The sequence below is a fragment of the Octopus bimaculoides genome, chromosome 2 (genome assembly GCF_046866305.1).
Source record: "Octopus bimaculoides isolate indiv1 chromosome 2, ASM4686630v1, whole genome shotgun sequence".
Classification (NCBI taxonomy): Eukaryota; Metazoa; Mollusca; class Cephalopoda; order Octopoda; family Octopodidae; genus Octopus; species Octopus bimaculoides.
The window spans coordinates 120,593,554-120,610,013 of NC_142929.1; the positions used below are offsets into that span (position 1 = coordinate 120,593,554).

Genomic DNA, 16,460 nt, shown 5'->3' on the forward strand with positions numbered 1-16,460 from the left:
CTATCACAAGACAGGCATCGATGGATTTCAAGCATCCCTATTATCTTTTGCATACTAAAAATGACTAGCCAAAAGAGGCAAAATATTCGATGATAAAAAAAACAATAATTCACAAACTAATGGTAATATGAGATATTCACACCTTCTTCGGATTCATAAGCAATTACTGCACGGTCAGTTAGCTCTCGGTAAATGAGTACCACAGAAATCGAAATTAAGGAGGGCATTAAAAGGAGGTTAACATCTTGAGAAGGTAAGGAAACCTAGCTCAGTTTTGTCCATTCTTCAGGAAATCAGTAAACGACTGGCGGATGAAATTCTTACGAAATATAGTTGAGCAGGGATAGTGCAAGGGAAATGTTGATAACGGTCTAGGTGTGAATTTCCCTGAGTATGTTAGCACACAGACCAATTTAACATTAACGGGTGTGTGCGTGACTGTCTGAACAAGTCAAGCTTTAGCAATAATCAGAGGGCGACAAAGATTGTACCTCAGGAGGCGAACAGAAACTTCATATTAAAATTCTCAAAAACAGCATATATATATATATATATATATATATATATATATATATATATATATATATATATATATATATATATATATATATATATATGAATGGAAGGATTACTGCAAAAAAAGTACGCATTTATATAAATTCACCTGAGACAATATATTTCCATGCACATGTGCGTAATTGTTTATGCATATATGTGTTTCTTTGTATATATGCTAGTCATAGTGGATATAGGGATGCGTAAACATATAGGTGTAGGTATTTCGTAGTTGATGCACGTCTGTGTGAGTGCATGTGTGGGTGGGTATGTATAAGCTTGTGTGTGTGTGCGCGCGTGTGCTTGTGTCTGTCAGTGTGCCTATCTGTCTGTCTGTCTGTCTGTCTTTCAATGTGTGAGTGTGTTTCTTTCCACAAGATGTGCTTTGATATATTTCGCACTACATTTCGTCTATACGCCTGTAATCAGTTCGAACATCTAATATTGTCTTCAATTTTTAAACTGAGCTCTTCATTAATTTTAAGTATCAACTTTAAACATCTCTTTCTTAATCACATGATATACACTTTATTTAACAATATCAATCGCACGTTATTTTGCAGTTCATGATTTTCTTTTCTGTTATTTCTTATTATTTTTTATATTTTAAAGAAACGTTTGATCTTTATCTGAAGCCCATTTTCAAGTTATCTCTGCGAACTTGTGCTGTTTAGCAAATTTATATTTTTCTTGTCATCGGTATACTTTAGAAATATCCGCGAGTTCATTCTTTGTAGCATTCAGTTATGTAATTTCCTATAAAAATACTCTGGGCAACAGTTTACTGTCTCTATAATTTTAATTCTGAACAGTATATCTTAGCGTGCATGTGTGTGTGTGTATATGTATGTGTGTGTATGTGTGTGTGTGTGTGTGTGTGTGTGTGTGTGTGTGTGTGTGTCTGTGTGTGTGTGTGTGTACATGTGCAGTTGTCGTCATATTGCTTGAATTTTATATTTTAATGCGTAATTGAATGTGACTGAATTTGTATCTTTCTAGCACACCTGCTCTTTAGGCACTTTCCAAGTGGGTACTACTAAGACGATTGATATTTATTTAAATGTTTATCGAACTAAATGTATAATCTATTCAGAACTTTGACGCCAACTGTTCAGATTACATACGCAAAAATACAAAATGCTTACTGTAAAGTTGTGTTTCATCGCAGTGGAATTGAAGTTGTTCACTAGATCTGAGATTCATATTCAGTTCCTTATTAAATAAATATCGCACGAAACCACACGGAATAAAATATATTCGAGTAAAGAATTATTTAACATTCTCGATCACAGTAACATGTGCGTGTATCGACACATACAGATATAATTGTGCCCGATATATGTTACATAGTTCTTTTTTTTTTTACAGTAACCTAGGCACACGCATCTATATACACTAACATCGTCAAGCTTGCAAACATTGTGCTACGCATTATCCTACAACTCTTCTTTCTTGCTCGCATGAAATCCACTTGTTTTGTTTTTGTTTCTTTCCTCATATCTTTTGATGGAAAAAACGATACGTCTTCTTCCACTTGGTTATTTACTCAATAAGTTTGTTAAGAAATGAGTTAGTGTATTTTATAAAATATTTCGTTTTTGATTTCCCTTTTCTCTGGGCTGGCTCAAATCGCACCTTCCTACAGTATTAGCAAACATGATTGTTATCTATCATATAGCAGTCAATTTGTAAATATATTTTTTTCCTCATAGGTTATTTGATAAATGTTATAATATCTTTAGATACGCTGTTTCTTAATATTACCCAAGGTTGAAAAAGGTATTAATATAGCTGTAGCAATCGTTGTGAGATATTCATTTGGATACATATTGTTATTCTTAAGTTAGTAAATACCCCAGTTATTAAGGCACAAAATTTACTTTACGAGCAAATTCCTTGAAAACCATCCGAGGAAAATATTCATTACACTAACTGTTACCTATTGCAGAACCTTTTTTAGCAACAACCATCTGCAACAAGCTATAGAAATCCACTGCCACTTCCTCTTCACTTACCAACTGTTTCTTAATTCATGGTTCTACATAAACTGTTGACATGTCTATGACCACGCGCGCGTATGCATGCATGTGCACGTGTCTGTGTGTATGTGTATGTTAACCTGAATTTGTGTATTTCAGTTTGTTTAAGCATGTATCATATATTTGGCATTCATCGACGCCCCAGCATGAATGCAGCTTTAAAGCTGAAACATTTTAAAGATTTGAAGAATTTAAAGAATTACTATTTGTAGCTGTCTTTACCAAACTCCTGTCATTTGTTTGTCAATTTTAATGTCCTTATAACGATTTTAACCTCTTCTGTTGTCTTTCTCTCTTTATCACTGTTTGTTTCTGTCCTCCTCTCTCTACGCCTTGTAACTCGTGACTGAAGAAATCAATCCACAGTTAACTAATATTACGCTAAGTTGTTAAAGCGGCGAGCTGGCAGAATTGTTAGCACGTAGGGCAAACTGGTTTGCAGCCTTTCGTCCATCTTTACGGTCTCAGTTCAAATTCCCTCAAGGTCGGCTTTGCCTTTTATCTTTTCGGGGTCGGTGAAATAAGTACCAGTTACGCACTGGGGTCGATGTAATCGACTAGCCCTCACCCGCAAAATTTCAGACCTTCAACCTCCAGTAGATATAAATATTATGCAATGCTGTTGGTTGAGTGTAGTTCTTGATGTTGATTTTCTTGTTTTGTTTGTATTCAGTTTATTTTTATTTCCACTGATGTTCGTTTTGTATCCTTTATTGAGTATGTGTAAGTGTCAGAATTTCCTGTATGCTCGGTGGTCTTTGATATGCTTGTTACATTAATGTTACAAATACGGTAACAAGCACGTCTCCCTTGCATTTTAAAGGCCATTTTGCAAGTTATAACTCTTTACGAAATCATATTGTGAAAAGAATTCTAGAATATTTTTACAATATTTCAAAACACTTCTCCCTTTCCCCTTGAAAATAAGGGATATCCCAGCTTTTCTAAACAATCTCATAACAAATAACAGTTCGAATACGGATAGGCTTTTATATCCAGTGTAAACAACAAGCGAAATGAACAACAGATAAACATTTAAATGATGAATAATATGTTGCAAGTTCAAGTAAATATACGAATATGATATGATTACAATAAAAGAACACGTATAATATAAATAAAAGCGATATAGATGCATCAATCAGTGGTATATGACTCATACGCTTTTTTTATAAAAATGATATGAGAGTCAAATATATACTTGTAATACATAACAGATTAGGAATAGAAAATTTATTTGTAATTTATGCAACCATCAATATTAACAATATATATTATTTTTTTTAAAAATAGCCCAAGGATTTATAAGCAAATTCGAAACGGAAATAGGAATTAGTTATGTCTATTAAGAATTGATAAATGATATAAAACACCACATTCAGCATTGAAGTGAATTAGGTAATAACATAGAAGTTATAAATTATAATGTTAAATACATAAGACAACTCAGCGGCAAATCAAATAAATGAACATGAACTTACTGACAAAATGCCCAGCTAATAGATGAAATAACATCGACATATACAAACATTAGTTCTAATTTTTTCTCCACTGAAGAGTTGATGCATTGTTATGCAAGTATCATATATAAAGTGGTTCTCATCGCCTTTGTTTTCGCTGGCAACGCAGTTTACAGCAAATGTATAATTTAGGCGCACATTTTGCTTGAAATAGAAAATATGTATTGCAAAGATGTGCAAATTATATATAATCATTAACGCTTTTATTATTTATTAAATAATTGAATCATATAATTACATGCTGCATTTTTCACATCTTAAAATGTTTCAAATACAATTTTATGATTTTCACACAGCACCTAAATATATATCATGGTTTATAGGTGTGCCATGTTTCGACCTTTGAAAGCTTCTGGCAATGAATTGCTTATTCACGTTCATTGGATTGATACTTTCGAATAAATCCGGATTACTACGCATATACTTTTACTATTATCACTCAATGGATGTGACTTTGCTCACCTTGTTGAAGACTCAGTACTCGAAAAACCTTACACTATTGATAGTCATCTGTAAACAGGAAAAGAAATATTTACATGAGGAAGACTTAGATCCTGGAAGCTATTTTCTGTATCGTTTTATCGAATATGCCAATGCTCCGGTTATTTTATAAACTAATATTGAGAAAAATATGTAGTTGGATCTAAAACATAACGTACGTAGAATATAGTTAACTGTATCCAGAGTTGAAATATAAAAAGAAATGCCGCTTTTCCATGCATATCGTTAAAATATGTTAGAAACGATGATCTATAAAGTATGACAGAATTAATCAAGATAAATTTTTAACTTAAGACAGTAAAGGATATGTCTAGCCAGTTCACAAGATTACTTTTTTTTCTTTTTTTTCTTTCTTTCTTATTTCTCATTTCTAGCCAAAAGATCGTCAGAAAGTTTTCTTCAACATTAATAGCTGTGAATACTAGGTAGACTGAATTAGATCTACATAAAAGCCTATGAGAGCTGTAACACTTAACGTTAAAGACGGCTAAAATTATAACAGTGGATGAAAGCTACATTAATACATGTATATATGTATATATATATATATATATATATATATATATATATATGTATATATATATATATATATATATATATATATATATATATATATATATATATATATATATATATATAATTTTCCAGAGGATGTAGCAACTGTTACCTATATAGCATAAGAACTTACCTTAGGGGATCATTAATTAGATTCCTTAATGGTCGTTCTCACAGTTTATATTTATATTATAAGGTTTTTAACTTTTAAATTTTCATATTCAAAAGAGACAGAGACTTCAAACTCGATATATCGATTTATTCACCACTCTATGTTAACATTTCTTTGCCAAACTTATCCAGTGACTGGTCCATTGGATTTAGACATTTGGCACTTCTTCAGGAGTGGTTACCAACCGAACAAAACACGAAAAAACACATACATAACGATCATTGAATCCTTCGAATCTCGTTAGATTTCATCTTTGTTATTATAGGGGAGATAACTCCTTAATTTTCTATTTTTATTGCTCTCCTGTGAATTTCCACTAGATTAATTAATTATTTTGTTTATTTCTCTTTACTATACTATATTACCCGTTCCTTTACCCGTATACATATGCATACATACACTTTACCCGTATAGTTATCCATATATACATACACACACACATATAGATATATATATATGTATACACATATACATACACACACCCACACACACCCACACACACACATATATATATATATATATATATATATATATATATATATATATATATATCTGGTCTTCGAAACGTCTAGATAGAATAGAGACAGCTGATGAAGGGATATTCCAAGGGGCTTTCCGTTTTCCTATGTGTTCGTTCCGTTGTCTGTAGTTTATTGTTCTAACGTCCTGTACCCTGATATGCATGTATATACACATGTAGATGTAAGTATGTACATATATGTGTGTATACATGTATATATATTCTTTGTATTATTATATATATATATATATATATATATATATATATATATATATACATACATACACATACACACATACACACATACATACAAATACAACACACATACACAGAAATGTTAACATAGAGTGGTGAATAAATCGATATATCGAGTTTGAAGTCTCTGTCTCTTTTGAATATGAAAATTTAAAAGTTAAAAACCTTATAATGTATATATATATATATATATGCATATATATGCATGTATGTATGTATATATATACATACATATATCTATATATATCGTTGGCACTTTTTTTCCTCAGTCAGTCTTTTGTATTGAACTTTCTTCTGTTTCTGAAGAAGAGCTTTGCTCGAAACGTAAAACAAATTTTCTTACCTTCCCTGAGAGTCTGCTTTACATGTACCACGTCCTCGCGTCCTCGCGTTATTGTGTTTGTGTTTGTTCTTCGTTTTTTTAGGTGGGGGGATTATGTATGTATGTATGTATGTATATATATATATATATATATATATATATATATATATATATATATATATATATATATATATATATATATATATATATATATATATATATATATATATATATATATATATATATATATATATATATATATATATATATATATATATATATACATATATATATGTATATATATATATATATATATATATATATATATATATATATATATATACATATATATATACATATATATATATAAATATACATATATATGGCAAAAAGAAAATGGAGGGGATATACATCAGCCGGTAGACATTCTATTATGCCTATTTATTCCAAAACAAAAGTGAGTATTATAAGAATACATACACATGCAAATACTGTGTGCTACACAAATATATACTAGTAATACATAAAAGACAGGAGTATCACAACAAGGTGAGCAAAGTCACATCCATTGAGTGATACAAGTAAAAGTATATGCGTGGTACTCCTTATTTATACGAAAGTATCAATCCAATGAACGTGAATAAGCAATTCATTGCCAGATGATTTCAAATGGTGAAGCGTGGCGCCACTATACACCATGCATTACTAGTGTTACTAGTATATATTTGTGTAGCACACAGTCTTTGCATGTGTTTGTATTCTTATAATATTCCATTTTCTTTTTGCCGTATAAATTAAGAGTAAACCGCTTTTTACCCTCGCCCATATATGACATTCGATTGCGAAAATGCTACATAGTAACCAGCACTTGGGTATAAATAATTAGGCACACTACCAGCTGTATATTTTATAGGTAGAAACATTTAGTTGGTTGGCTTTCCAACCTCTAAAACATATATATATATATATATATATATATATATATATATATATATATATATATATATATATATATATATATATATATATATATAGTTGAAATTTATAGGAAAACAAAATACGAAGACAGGTGTATGAACAACATGCAAGTGCATTATGATGTTACTTGGGAAAATGAAAAAAGTGTGTTACGTTTCGGGCCTCCGCTCTTCAATAGAGAGGAATAAAAAAAAATAAGCAGAGAGAGAATGAAAAATTAACAGAGAGAATGTGTAGATTAAAGCAGTCCAACATGGCAAATGACTGGAAAAAAGACCGGTTGAACGAAAGGGAGATAATAATATAAAAAGCGGAGGTGCGGTTAGGGTTTGTGTGTTAGATTCTTACAGAAAATGCAGAATATTGAAGGAATATTGATATATTAGAAAGTACATAATTATTATATCAGGAAAAAATGGTGATCTATTTGATAAGTATACTGCTATCTTGCTCTAAAGTTTGAGTATACCATGTAGGAAAACAAACGGTGTTCAGCAAACCTGCACACAACAACATTGATGTAGATAAATTTGAAATGGTATAAATCAGTCACAACTGATTGCATAGCCCAAACAATATTACGCGATTATGTTATTCTTTTCTGAACGAAACGTTAATAACCTTTGCGTTCTATCCAAGATTGTTGAGATTGATACAATTCTGTTCCAAGTATTGCAAGCTAATAGCTGCTAGGAAAGTAAGTGCAGAGATTTCTTTGCAGTTGGCACTGATTTGAGCAGGCTGAACACAATGTAATGATCACAGTTTAGCCTAAATTTCGAGTCGTGACAACATGAGTGAAGAGAGGAGGAGAGGCATGTAGGTCAGGGACGCCTGAGTAGAGGGTTCAGTTCCTCAGCTCGTTCTGAAAAGCAAATGTCTCAGCAGTAAGAATTGAAAGGCTGAGAAAGGAGACAGCGCACCGGGCTATTTTAGTGTGTTTGCGTTAGATTTCGTATTAATCGATTGACCTCCCTGAAGATGTTATCTAACCCGCCTGAGTATGTAAAAGAATCATCCGAAATCTAGTTAGGAAAAATCCAGTCTTTGTCACATTTAAGATAATCGTTCGATGGCAAAGATGAGGTAACGCCTTTGATACGAAGTGATTGCATGAAATTAGTCCTTTGTGTTGTATTAGAAAAAAATGAAAGAGAGGTCCATTGGAATATTCTGTCAAGTTCTCTGTTCATGGCATTTGTGCAGAGTTTTACATGAGTTGTTTAAGGAAAAATTAAGGGTAGTAACATATGCGTAGAGTTGGTACATTCAGCAATGACAGCAAGGAAGTTGAAGTATAGAAAAGTAATATAGGAAAAGAATGAACACATAATCGTTAATGTGAGTAGCTAGTTGCATCAAACTTCTACCAACGTCGCAATAGTACAAACTTACAAGAAGCCTTAAATACGTGAAACAAGACCTGGATGCGCTCATTTCCGGAGACTTCTAGCAGGGGTGCTTTCGCGTGGTAATCAAAAGAAATATATTTCGAGGGATTTTACCTAACATAAGCAGTGGAGTTTGATGTGCAGCTGACAGCACTGTTGATGTGTCCCCCATTAGAATACTAAGAACTGATGGAAAGAAAAATTCTGCAAAAGTTGCTTTTTTTGTGAGCAATAATCGGCTTCGATTTATCAGACTTGACAGTTTAAAGGGGCTAGATCTTGCAGTGTATGGAAATAGATATCTAGATTGTGGGTTGAGTAATATCCGGCAAGCGCTGTATACTGAAGTATTAATTTTCTGTAGCAGATATCATAGCCCATCACATCCTCATAAGCATAAAGCGAGGCGGTTTATCTTTACGCATGATAATGCTTCACTTACATGCAATGCTGACTGACCCCCGCGTTATGTGCGTAATATTTTAGCTTAAATACGCCTCACTCATCAAAATTTATACGGTAACGGATCCACTACCGACATTTCCCCTTCTTCCACTCTCTTCGTATTGAGATTATGTCATTGGCCACTCACACCTTCTTACAGTCCCGTATTCCTTTTTCAAACAACCTAAAACTTTGTCTCTTACGTATATTAATCTTTACCAGCGTACGCATGAAGTTATTTTAGATGTTCTTCCGCGTGCGTATACCTGATATTATGACATATATCCATTGGCCGTTAATTATATATCCATTCAGCTATTTTCATACCGTCCCTATACGCACATGCATGCACACACTTGCAAACACACATACATATAATTATAACATCTGTGATTTACCGGTTTCTTATTATCTATAATTATTTTTTCAGTTACTATAGAGACACACTATACTTTGAGACATTTCCTAGATTTTTATCGTCTTGTAATTTTGGTACTTTTTAAACCACTTATTCAAATAATCGTTTTCATCTCATGAATGTCAGTTTTGAAATATGAGATTACATTCCTCCTCACGATAAACAAAGTGAGCTAAACCCCTGAACTTCACAGAATGTTTATTCCAGAAGTAGACTATCACCAGATTTGTTGGACGATGTTTATATACATATTTGGTTGAATATATTAGCGTACATCCAACTTCAGACGTGTCATTTCCTATTCAAGTACTAGCGAAATATTGTTCCTCAAGAGCTATTGGTAACTTGCAAAACCCTTAATTACAGATATTTTTCTTATTTTTGTTTTTACAGGTCGTCGGCTCACTTGTTAATAACGGCCATGATCTGACATTTGAAGTAGACCAAACCAGTCAATGGGGAGTCAATATTAGTATGGGTCCGTTATCATATACTTATCGCGCAGCGAATCTAAAAGTCCATTTTGGAAGTAAAGATGAACGAGGTTCGGAACATACTATAGCAGACAGAGCATTTGTTGCAGAGGTAAGAGATTTATCAATATATTATATCTTTTTCCCATCCGAGGGAGCCACAAAGGGTGTTCTTAATGTATTCCAGTGCTGATTACAAGTACGTTGATTCATATTACGTAATCACTATGAGAGCTATTTCTATATTCAAGGTATTGCTTTCTGAAGTAAAATGAAGTATTCATAGCTATAAAAGGATATCATGAGTAACAAAGCTACTGTAAGCTGTCTATGCTATTTAAATCTAATATTCAAAATCTGATATGGTTGGACTCACAGCTGAAAGTGTGTAAAAACTCAACAGGGGCTTTTTTTCTTTTAACCACCAACTAGGAGGTAACACGAACTTAATTCATGTCAGACTTTGTTATCAATCCGTAGTAGCGAACGCATGAAGTATACAACTGATAAAACCTGGCCAAGTATCCTCTAATTTACAATATTACAAATGAAAGAACTATGGATCTTAGTCATAGATAAAGAGTCGGAAGAGGGAATGGATATGCATGAGTAGGCTGTATTTGATATTTGATTGACTGGAGTTGAACTCAAATTAACAACGTAAACAAGAACCAGCGTTTCGATGTCTTAGAACGTTGTGTTAAATCACTTATATCTATAATATGGGAGATGCTGTTGTTTAACACAACATGATGCCTTACTGAACAGATTTTCGATCTATGGACTTCTCAACAGCATGATTCCATCTTCGTTATACCTACAATTATGTATCACAATATGTTGTTTATTATTTAAAGTGGGACTGAGATTTCAATAAATTTAGCTGTTATTCATGTGTGGTCAAGCTAGTACACTGAGTCAAATATTTTGGTGAATAGTTCGCTATGAATCTTATAGATAACAAATTCACTTTCAGGTTACACTAACCGGGAAATTTCAGTGATAAAAAGTAAACCATAGAAAGCGAGAAATCATTATTACCATTAAACAATACCTTGAAACGACATGACACTTTCATGTAAATCTTGCAATGAAACGTGTAAATATAGACGAATGATCTCGTCATTATAAAGATCTGCTTAAGGTTATTTACCCCGTTTAAGGATTGTATTGCTGATTAATTGCATTTACTGGATACAATACCAGTTTATGATATTAATTTTGCTATAAAACGCTAACCTCATTTTACATAGTTTATCTAACAATATCCAAGGAGAAATTCGGAATCATAATCGAGCGAGTTATCGATGAAGCTTCTTTACGGCGGTTAACAACTGTTCACGTACCTGACAATACATTGGTAAATATAAATTCTGCATCATAAAGTGATAAAGTACAGACGATGAGACATCTTAACAGAGGTGAACAAAAAAAATCAACTCAATATATGAAATATAATGGATATCTTTTGTGTTGTTTTCATTATTTCGTTGGAAGAATATATTTACCATCAAAATAGAATGAGTTCGAACTGCTGGCATTTGGGTACTAGAATGGAATAGCTTGTTTGTGATGGCGTATATTGGCTAGCTAAAAAATGGCACTGAATATATATGTCAATCACCCAAAAGACTTAAAAGATGAAGAGGAGAAACTATCATATAGCATAAAAAATAAAATTGGGTTGTAAATCAGGACAATATAAAAGGGACCAAGCTGTACGTGATCATGAAGTTGTGAATGATGATGATGATGACAATGATGATGATGATGAAAAAGAGGAGGAGGAGGAGGAGGGCTTTAATTTCAGGAACAAATGCTGTGAAATAAGAAATTAGTGATTTCCATGCCAATGTATTTTCACTTATCTCAAAATTCTAATAGTTTCTTTTATCGTCATTATATTCTGTTTAAATAGTAAACACTGCATTTGAATTTCAGAGAGATATGATTTCAAATCTCGGAAATAAAAACGTACCACAAAATAATCATTGACTTTTATATCAGTGTAAACTGACATCAGTAAGTACTGAAACATATCGGAACATTTTCTGAAGCGTGACCTTCATAGACTACTAGACGTCGAATCCCGAATATAGCAATAATAAAAAAAAAAACAACTATGTATATTAAAATGATTTCATATACAAATAGGATAACTGAAATTCAACCAAACACGAGTTCTTGTGAGCAAAACAATTATTTAGATGCAGTACGTGGTACGATAAATGGGTTTGGGTTCAGTCCCACTGTGTGGCACTTTCTACAAGTATCTTCTACTATAGCTCCGGCCAACCGAAAAATTGAAAGATTTTGTAGAGCAAAACTGAAAGAAGCCTGTCATATGTGTACGTATATCTCTTTATATATACATATGTGTGTGTGCTTGCGTATGTATATGTGTGTGTGTGCAGGTGTGTGTGTGTGCATCTATATATGGCGTCATTATGTATATATCTCACCACCACCTCTTGACAGACACTGTTAAGTGAGGTGACAAAATAAGTACCAGGCTCTACACAAACATACTGTGGTCAGTTCATTTGGCCAAAAGCTGTTCAAGACAGTGCTCCAATTTGGCCACAGTCCAGTGACTGAAACAAGGAAACTAATATACATACATTCATATTTATGCATAGTTTACCGTTCAGCAAATTTTCTTTCCTTTTCCTTTTTCCGTTTTTATTCTTCATTCTTTTTATTCGTTATTTCTCTTATACCAGCGTACTGATTTGCAAATAGAATACACCGTGTGATCAGAGCTTGAGGAATGCCTGGAGACACATGGCAAGTTATAAGAGTGTGCTGAGATACGTGTTACCAAAGCGAGCAACTAGTAATAGCGCGTCACTGTATATTGTGTATGTGCGTGTGTGTGTGAACCATAAATTGTCACGAGGTATGAAAAGTGAATATAATAATTTGACCACGTTTTCATTAGGGTAATGGTTGCTTCACAGCCTGCTTCATGTAGTAAAAATTTCACTGTACAATATATTATGATTACATGTCTGCATTAATATGCATGCTTCACATTATACAACTCACTTGCATATTCACATATCAATGCAGATAATCGAAGCTAGCTCATCAGATCAACATATCTACATATGTAAGTGTGTGTGTGTGTGTGTGTGTGTGTGTGTGTTTGTTTATTTTTATACATATATATGTTACAAATAATTACGATTCAGTTGAATAAGGTACTTAAGTTCATAAACCAAGCCAGTCCGGTATTATCCACAAAACTCAAAGTAAGGTGAATAGACAGCAAATAAGTTAGAGGGTCTCAAGATATTATTGCAATACGGCCGTTGTTGGAGGCGGCTACTCTTAATCGAACAATGCAAGCATTGCATCAATTTGAAATATAGCACCATCTTCAGTTGCAAAATACAAATTTTTAACAGTGAGGATATTCAAATATAGGTTTTAGTAAATATTTCCTCATGGCTAGAGAAAGAAATAATTTCATGCTTCTACTAATTTAGCAGAGATATCTTCTGCTACATTTGTAGAAGCATGTAATTATTTCCTTCTCTCGCTCATTGTATATATTTACTAAAACCTATATTTGAATATCCTCACTGTTAAAAATGTATATTTTGCAACTGAAGATGGCGCGTCATATACGTACATTTATGTTTGAAGTATATTTTAATATGAAGACAGTTAGTTGTTTCTCCAGAGAGAAAAATGAAGTTAGTGTAATTGTTTTTACTTAGCCTGGATTTCACGACCTTAAATATCCCACTCGCCAACGTTTATTATATTTATAGCAGCCACCTAAATAATCGAGAAATTTACAATCAACCTTTTCTAAAAAATATAATATTAAATTTAGTTTCGACAAAATGGAGAAAGGTTTGCCATTTTTACTCCACGAAAAAATCAATTCATACATTTTTTAAGGAAGGTCAATTCTTAATATGGAAGTCTTTTATTTTACGCAGCTTATGTCATTGAACCCTCTGAATGCATTCGTTTATAACCTTTTATGAACTTTTACATCCTCAAAGAGATATTCTCAACTATTGTTGTCCAGCAAATTACTATGCAAGAATTATTAATTTGCCAAAATTTGCTTAAGAGACTAATTGCATTTGACGATCCACTGAAAAAAAATAGGCGCATAAAAATACTTTGCAATGAATTTTTTTTTCTTTGACTGAGAAATTTACATCCTAACATGATGCTAATCAGAAGCCGACTAACATCTCTAAATATATAGTAACTTTCACAGAGAGCTGCTTAAAGTAATATAGTAAAAACATATATCAAATTGACAAAGAAAAGCATGTTGTAATGTCAGATCAAATCCTCTTTGACTTCGAGCAATATATGACAAATCAAAATGGAATATGAGACCAAAATTATTTTTAAGAGGCTAATTGTGACTAAATATATCTCCCAGTTATTTCAACCGAATGATGAATTCGTTTATTTTATGGTTAAGGAATAATGTCAATAATGATATCTTCCATGATCGCAGAGTAAATATTTTAGGGTAACAAACCTCATTCAAATAAATTATCACAAATAATTATATGAAAGTGAGTAGAGTTTTAGTAGAAAGGAAATCATTTTAAAATGGAACTCACAATCTAGTGATCTTGTATTTCTGAAGATATACCTACTTAATCATACCTCTTTGTTGAAGCGCACATCGCGAAGTATATATGCAGAAAGTACAGATTGTGTAACAATCAAGCATTTCTCAAGTTATTGACGTAAATTGATTTTAATAATAGGTTTCAAAGCTGGTACAGATCGTCTTACAACACAAGGTACTGGTTGCTCAACAGCACAGTACACTTGAAATTTCTTTATAGACTTTTAGCTGAAGATAACTGATATTATCAGTTGGTCTTTGAGAGTTGCAATCCAATACTTTTGAGATTCGATTTGCTTCTTACAAACCTAAGGGTTGTTAGATAACATATTCTTACACACATACATCTGAAAATGTCATGGTCAGTGCAGGTGCGACTCTGATCACAGTTTTATTGGATTAGTTTATGTTTTGCAGCTAAACAACGGCGGTGATATGATAATGAAGTAAGTCACCTAAGACGATGAGGAAATATAGTTAATTGAAAATTTAAAATAAGAAAAGTAAGCATTTGCTTAATAATTAATATTTGATTACAACTTGGCGAGTACGAATGGCAACCCAGAGTGTCTTTTACGTACGAGATATACCGTGTTGCCATCCGTATATTTAAGATCAAGTTAAATTAATATTAGTCAACTATGTTATGTTACCCTCTCTTTTCTGTGCAAGTAGTATTTCTCACTAGGTTCTTTTCCAGACTGCATTAAATACGTTGCCCCTAACTTGATTGATAGTATGACACATAACGAATATGGAACTCCACTATACACCGACAACTCAGTTCTCTGGCGTTCGACAACTTGAGGTAATTTTGCATGACCGGTATTTATCTAGCAAATTTTTATATACAGGATATCTATAGAAATCGTCAAAGATTTATTTCAAGATTGGTTTGTTTCTTCTTTTTTTTTTCATAATCATGCATACATCACGGGAAAATGTGTAATGCAAAAAGTGTAGCGAATGGAACGGAACACAAAGTTACTTCAGAGAATAACATGAAATCCCTGAAGAAAGAAAATTGAATGTTCGATATTACATGGATTTTCTACAACTACAACCTGCAATAAATAACTATTTTTCGTCTTTATACAATATGTCTCCATAATTCTGTCCAATGACCAATAACACTACGTGATCCAAACAATTTTTACATTGCCAATGCTATTACAGCATCTACAAAGACGCGGAATTAATTTCATATTTTTACAAAAGTTACATAGTTTGAAGCAACATAGTTTCGCTATTGAATTATGATATAAGAAGAAAAAAAAAACACTCAAAAAATAAAATAAAATAAATAAAATAAAAAATTAGAGAAACGCACAAAAGTTTCTCTAGTTTCATTTCTAGAATGTTCTTGCATAACGCATGAAAAATAAAATTTAAAAAGTAAACAATGAAAATAAACAAAACATATATAATAATACTAATGATATACTCATTAGAATTCATAATGTTAGCATTGTTGCAGGCTATCTCACTCTCTCTTTTTCTCTATGTGTATGCTATATTATTTTTATCATCTCTCTCTCTCTCTCTCTATCTCTCTCTCTCTCTCTCTCTCTCTCTCTCTCTCTCTCTCTATCTCTCTCTCTCTCTCTCTCTCTCTCTCTCTCTCTCTCTCTCTCTCTTTCCGTTATACACGCATATCACACAAACTCGCATGCATACACATATATAAAGACTCGTGCACATACAA

At 32.5% G+C, this 16,460-nt stretch overlaps 1 protein-coding gene across 1 annotated transcript in view; it reads left to right on the plus strand.

The window, feature by feature from the left end:
- LOC106876909 (carbonic anhydrase-related protein 10) overlaps positions 1-16,460 on the plus strand; it is a 1,209,344-nt gene that overhangs the window by 794,016 nt on the left and 398,868 nt on the right. Inside the window, exon 4 of the mRNA XM_052965551.2 lies at positions 10,064-10,255. Coding sequence (XP_052821511.1) covers positions 10,064-10,255 — 192 coding nt within the window. The remainder of the gene's footprint in view (positions 1-10,063; positions 10,256-16,460) is intronic.